This window comes from Meles meles, chromosome 6 (genome assembly GCF_922984935.1).
Source record: "Meles meles chromosome 6, mMelMel3.1 paternal haplotype, whole genome shotgun sequence".
In the NCBI taxonomy this organism is placed as follows: Eukaryota; Metazoa; Chordata; class Mammalia; order Carnivora; family Mustelidae; genus Meles; species Meles meles.
In genome coordinates this window covers 58,759,176-58,765,988 of record NC_060071.1, presented here as the reverse complement: position 1 = coordinate 58,765,988, position 6,813 = coordinate 58,759,176, and the positions used below count along the sequence as shown (strand labels likewise).

Sequence of the window (6,813 nt, the reverse complement as noted above, 5' to 3'; positions counted from 1 at the left end):
TCACCCCTGTCCAAGATCCTTTACTCCAAAAGTGTCTGCCAAAGAAAATAACACATGGAGCCAGGGTCTCAGGAAGCAGGAGGGAAGTCTGAGCAGGGGGCTCGCCATTCCATCTGGAAGTGGATAGGATAACAGGATACACATCCATCCTCATCTCTGTGTGTCTTCCCTGCCCAGCAGGAAAGAAGGGGCACCTTCCTTAGCCCCTATGTTCCGTTTATACCCTATACCCTTCCCATTTTTAGTAGGCTGTTTTACTTCTCTGCAGTGAAAAACTACTTCCTTGGGGTAAAGTTGTCCAGGCTAGAAGAAATCTCACTGATTCCTCTTGCACTGAATATTGAGTTGTGCTTTGAAAGTCATTTTACACAAAAGTGCAGTGTGAGTGGACTCAAGCCCATGCCTGGTACCCTTCCTCCCAGCCCCGGGGCCACTTGCTACCCAAACACCTTGGTTGCTCTAGAACAGAAAGCTTAGCATGGTGTGATTTATGTAATACACTTAACGTGCTATGATCCCTGTGGATAATGAAGCTTCCTAGAATGAGTTAGCAACCCTTTTACAAAGTTGTATTTTTAAAAGGGTGAAAACCACTTACTCAGTGTCCTTTGGGTACATTTATATGAATCACTCCCAACTACTGTGTCTCCTAATACTGACCCCTGAGCTAATTAACAGCCTGGTGTGATTGTTTCTATTTTGTAGCAACCAATTAAGCAGTTGCTCTGGATAGAACTGACAACAAAATGTAAATTTAAAGACAGAAACCAGGATCTGCTGGTTGAGAGGAGAAAGCCAAGACCAGATAAGCAAGCAAAGATGGGGTGAGGGTGTCAGCGGTATTGTTTCTGGCAGTGGAGTGCGGGGCCTCCATAAATTCAGATTCAGACCAAGGTTAACCTGAGAAGTATCTCCATTAGCAAATAAACAAACACACAAATAAACAAATAAATGTTTTTTAAAAAAAATGTAGCAGAGCATCTGCGTTTGTGCTGAGGGAAGCCAGACCTTAAATCGTGGCCACCCAGTCGCCCACGCGAGGCACTTCCTAGGTAGAGACTTGGGTCCAGACCCTTCCCCAGAAGCAGCTTCACACCTGCATTTAAGCTTTGGCCTAAATGGACTCTCCTGGAGCCTCCCTCACCAGAGCATCGAGCATCCGACCCAACGAAGCACGAACTGCAGGCTCACTCTTTGACACTCAGTCGTCTCCAAAGGAGATTTAAAGGTGTCCTACGGTCGCTCCCACTCACCTTCCCCCTACCAGCATCTCCATTTAGAGAGGGAGTTCTGGTTGTCTCCCCGAAGACAAAGAGCAAAAAGGTGAGGGACGCACGTAGAGAGGCCACAGACCTACTCGCGCCCCTCCCCGCTCACCCACGCGTCTGCTCCCGGCTCCCCCCACCCCTGCAGGGGACTGGCGGTCAGGTGAGGTTACCTGTGCACCTCGAGAAGCCCCGAGGGGCGCTGCGATCCTTCCTCCCGAAGTCGCCCTACTCCCCGCCGGGTCCCCAGGACTCTTGCCCCCCTCTCCCCGCGCGCGCGCGTCCCCTGCCCCTCGGGCTCCAGCGCGCAGCGACAGCCGCGCGCTGCGCTCGGCTCCCCTCCGCCGACCTGGCGTGACGCAGGCAGAGTCTACTTAAGGGAGGATTAGAGGCGGCGGCCGCGGATTCCCGAGCCTGTCAGCCAGCTCCGCGCGCTCAGCCCGGGCCTCGCAGGCGGCAGCCCAGGAGCGCCCGGTGCCTGCTGAAGTGCCAGGCGCGGGGGCTGGTGCCCGGACCCTTCGCTGGCCCCACACCCCGGGGCTGAGACCTCTCTCCGGCGGGCGAGAGCTCGGGGACTTGCACGCTGCCACCCCCGCCCCGCCCCTCTCCCCGGCATCCGCGGGCTCCAAACCTGATCCCGGGACGGCGCGGGAGGTTGGTGCCCGCTCTTCCGACCGCGCCAGCTGCCCCACCGATCCGGGAGCGCTACGATTTCTTTCCTCATTTCCCTCTTTTAAGGGCAATAAAAGGGAGAGGGGATTCCTGGATTTTTTTTTTTTTTAATTGTTTGCTTCTTTAATCGGGGGTCAAGCGCTCCCAGTCGGGAGGTGCGGCCCAGGGAGGGGCCAGGAGCGGGAACGTGCCCGGTGCTGCCCAGTCTTTGTCTGCTGCCTCCGGATGCACAGCGATGGGGGAATGGACCATCTTGGAGAGGCTGCTGGAAGCCGCGGTGCAGCAGCACTCCACTATGATCGGGAGGTAAGGGCGCTGAGCCGGTCGTCAGCGGGCCCCGTCGGGCTACCCCGGGAGTCCCTTGGCACGTCCAGACGGAACCCCGACAGCCCCCAGCCCATCCACTGCCCCCTTCCCTTCCTCTTCCATCCGTGCGCCTGTGTCCCTGAGTAATTGTGCACCCCATGTCCAGTGATCCCTCCCTCCCCCAGCTGCTCCTGATCGGCTCTCCATCACTTCCCCCTGAAGCACCACCGGGGGGTTGATTCTTCTTCCATTAGGAAAGGAGTTGTCGGCTCAGTAGTGGTACCCCCACTCTCCGGAGTCAGAGCCAATCTCCATCCGGTTCCCTAAATAGAATCTACAAGGAAGGCAAGATTGTGTTTGGACAGAGAAGGGCAAATAGGGAGATGGATTTTCTCTTCAGAGCAGATGTATGTTTCCCCCCAAAATATTTCTTAAGCTAAACTGATTTGGCTGTTAAACTTAAGGTCTCAGAAAACCACACTCCCAATTGATACTTTTATGTCTTCATATATATAATATATACTCATATGTATATACACTATATATATATAAGATATATATATGTATGTGGATAGATATTCATAGCTATCTGTTCATATAAAGCATTAAGTTCAATATTTATATTGAGGGTAAACTAAATATCCACTTGGGATAGTTACATGCATACTCTGTGTATAGACTTTGAAACATGTACTCTCTGTTCAGATATTCCATGTGCATTTGCCATATCCAGAATGAAGGTGTGCCTTTTGCCTCTGTATGTTCCATATATGCAGGTGAAATCTATCTGTTGCCATACACCACATCTAGTGTATGGAGGTATATACACACTTGAGACCCTTGTATTATGAAGTGTTTCCAATCTACCAGCAACCAGCATTAAGGGAAGAGCCAAAAAAGATTTCCTAGATTCCCAGCTCAGTACCACACAGGGATGGACAGCTCCCCAGTCAAAGGACTGGCAAACACCAGAGCAGGGAAAGGAGGAGCCGGGGTTTCTTAAGTCAGTGACTAGACCCTTGAGAACCTCTCTCCCTCCCTCTTCCCCTGCTCAGGATCCTGTTGACTGTGGTGGTGATCTTCCGGATCCTCATTGTGGCCATTGTGGGGGAGACGGTGTACGATGATGAGCAGACCATGTTTGTGTGCAACACCCTGCAGCCTGGCTGTAACCAGGCCTGCTATGACCGCGCCTTCCCTATCTCCCACATTCGTTACTGGGTCTTCCAGATCATAATGGTTTGTACCCCCAGTCTCTGCTTCATCACCTACTCTGTGCACCAGTCCGCTAAGCAGCGAGAACGCCGCTACTCTACTGTCTTCCTGGCCCTGGACAGGGAACCCCCTGAGTCCATGGTGGGTCCTGGAGGAACTGGGACTGGAGCCAGTGGTGGTGGCAAACGAGAAGATAAGAAGTTGCAAAATGCCATTGTCAATGGGGTGCTGCAGAACACCGAGAACACCAGCAAGGAGACGGAGCCAGACTGTTTAGAGGTTAAGGAACTGACCCCACACCCATCAGGGCTGCGCACCGCAGCGCGATCCAAGCTCCGAAGGCAGGAAGGCATCTCCCGCTTCTACATTATCCAGGTGGTGTTCAGAAATGCCCTGGAGATTGGGTTTCTGGTGGGCCAATACTTTCTCTATGGCTTCAGTGTCCCAGGGTTGTATGAGTGTGACCGCTACCCCTGCATTAAGGAAGTGGAATGTTACGTGTCCCGGCCTACCGAGAAGACGGTCTTTCTAGTGTTCATGTTTGCCGTGAGTGGCATCTGTGTTGTGCTCAACCTGGCTGAACTCAACCACCTGGGATGGCGCAAGATCAAGCTGGCTGTGCGAGGGGCCCAGGCCAAGAGGAAGTCAGTCTATGAGATCCGCAACAAGGACCTGCCCCGGGTCAGTGTCCCCAATTTTGGCAGGACTCAGTCCAGCGACTCTGCCTATGTGTAAAGGGGCAGTTTTGGGGAAGGCCTGGGGAATGAAAAGGAGCCCCGAGGCAGATGAGTGCTCAGAGAGTGGCTGTATCTGCCCTCATTTACCGCTGAGATGTAGGACAAGACTGGTTAAGAGAAGACTTTGCATCAATGAGAGAGGAGAGCAAGTAGAACATTACCATGCATCACACCGTCAGTTCCTACAGAAACCATGGGGTTAGAGTGATGAGATGGATGAGTGGGACTTCCTTGGGCCCTCTTTGTTTATGGCCCAGTCTGATCCTGACAACAGTGTACTTGAACAGCTACAAAGTAGGACTTAGCTCTGCTGAGCTCTATATCCTGGTGAATGGCATGAGACAAATATTTCATTGGTACAAAATGTGTGACCTGTCTCAACACATCCCTTCATCCTGGGCTGCAGGACAAACATCCTTGAGGCATCTTCTGTGTACCTCCCCTATTAGCATGCCCCTCTCCCTCAACCCGGGATAGCATGCCAGCTTTTTTTCTGAATCTGGCCTTACAGTATACCTAATATGGTTTATCTGCAAGCTAGAGGTAATTACAGGGGGTTGCTTTTTGGAGAATGGCCATGGCAGAGGTTTCCATTAAAGCCCCATCCGATGGCCCTTAGTCATTATGAAAACCTTCGGAATGTCTCAGTATTTCCAATTTTCTAACTCAAACTGCACTGGTGCTGTTTATTAGGGGCAGGGTTTGGGTGGGAGGGAGGGGATTGGAATATGCAGCTATAACACTTTTGTGAGATGGTTGTTGCACTGTTAGGCATGTGGTTATGAGCTTTGGAATATTTCTGCCTTCCAGCTTGTGGACTTTGGCTAGCATTAAAAATATTTTGTCATTGTTGTTAATATCAAGGGTGTCTACCTGAGGCACAGAATTTCTAACTGGTATATTTCACTCATTTTCTTACGTAGTTCCGTTGTGCAACACAGCTGCACATCATTTTGCCATGGTTTGAATTTACCTGTGTGCTCACACCAGAGACCTTAATCAGCCCATGTGAATCTCAATTTATCATTTTATCAGTTATTTCTGAAACACACACACAAGACCTAGCTTAAGAAACCTGGAACGAAACAATATTGGCTAACATGTGTTTACGGATGTTTATTTGAGACATATACCAAAGGTTCAAAAACCTGTTTCTTTGGACTGTGAATATGTTTCCTTCTCTTTGCTCTTATTTATTTAAGTGCCATACGCTACCTTTCACATCTGCTGTGTATTTAGTTCAAGCATTGGCCAAGAAGAATATTTGGATAATTGCTTTTATGAAGCCCTCTATTTCCTTTGCATTATCATTTATGATTTTTGATTTAGGTATGGACATGATGTAACACACAACTGAGGATTTGTTTAAAATAAAGTTCTTGCCTTTTTTTGTAAACTGGGAAGAGTCTGCATTTTTCTATTTTGATTGGGGTGTCTATTTATTTAAACACATGTTCACGAATGTTGCATATTCAAAAGAGGAGAACATTGGGGCCCCAAAGAGAGGAATGGATGACTGAAAAAGTCCAATCAACCACTAATAGATGAGAAGAGGTTGGTACATTTTGAAGAGTGTGTTTAGAAGTTTAGAAGAGTGTGATGAGACATTCAGATAGTAGTATTTACTAAGTCCTTTCCATTGTAGCCAAGATTTCTCTGTTTGTCTAGGGATATTTCTTGTAATAAAATTCCAATACTATATCATAGTAGCTCATCCTGGGAGCAGAATATTTTCTCCTTTCCATCGTATTTTTCTACCATGGATTGTCACATTTGGCAGATATGCTGAACTCCCCATTATCTCTTTAAGACCTGATGTTTAAAATGGTGCTGACCTAATAGTCAAACAGAACCTCCTAGACTAGTACTGTCTATTTCACAACTTTGTGAAATGATGGAAACTTCTACTGTCTGTGTTTCTCAATATGGGAAAAACTAGCTACATGTGGCTGTTGAGCTCTTAAAGTATGGCTAGTGCAACTGATGGACTGAATTTCTAGCTTTATTTAATCTTAATTAATTTAAAAAGCCATATATGGTTAGCTGCTACTGTCTTATACAGCATAGTGTTAGACTACGCACAGTCAATCATTCTTGTTGGGTTCTTTCCAAGGAGAACGATCTCCTCCTTATAGGTCATTAGACATTACTTTTTAGTCATACATTTCACCATGATTTTTGGCATTTTCTGTCTCCATGTGGTCCCATTAGCTCAGTAGGCTAGTGTTCTTCCTCTAGTTCTTTAATGCTCTTGACCTTATTCCATGAGCACTTGGTCTGAACATTGGGAAGCAACATGGCCTTTCCTGGATGATTGTTTCTCCCATCCAAGTACTAACCAGGCCCGACCCTGCTTAGCTTCCGAGATCAGACGAGATCGGGCGCGTTCAGGGTGGTATGGCCGTAGACGGATGATTGTTTCTCAAACACAATCGTGGCACCCTTTAACTATAGCAGAGCAGACGCCAATTTTAGAATGAAAATATGTTTATTTCGATCTATTGGTTTCCATCTGCAGTATACATAGACAGTTGAAAATGATTATCCTTGAGTAAAGGAGCAGATCCTCCTCTGTTTTCTGTTTGGTGAGCTAAAAATATTTGAAGACACCTCCCAGA

At 48.2% G+C, this 6,813-nt stretch overlaps 1 protein-coding gene across 1 annotated transcript; it reads left to right on the top strand.

Moving 5' to 3' along the window:
• Positions 1–1,689: 1,689 nt before the first annotated feature.
• On the top strand, positions 1,690–4,883 carry GJD2 (gap junction protein delta 2). Its single transcript, XM_046009469.1, has 2 exons — positions 1,690–2,243; positions 3,299–4,883. Exons 1-2 carry the CDS (start codon positions 2,173–2,175, stop codon positions 4,191–4,193), a joined length of 966 nt encoding a protein of 321 aa, XP_045865425.1. The 5' UTR covers positions 1,690–2,172; the 3' UTR covers positions 4,194–4,883.
• Positions 4,884–6,813: the final 1,930 nt, after the last annotated feature.

Excerpts from the sequence above, each read along its gene's own strand:
- GJD2 (XM_046009469.1), top strand. The coding sequence starts at position 2,173 with ATGGGGGAATGGACCATCTTGGAGAGGCTGCTGGAAGCCGCGGTGCAG. Across the intron at positions 2,244-3,298 it reads CACTCCACTATGATCGGGAG|GATCCTGTTGACTGTGGTGG; the intron begins GTAAGGGCGCTG and ends TCCCCTGCTCAG.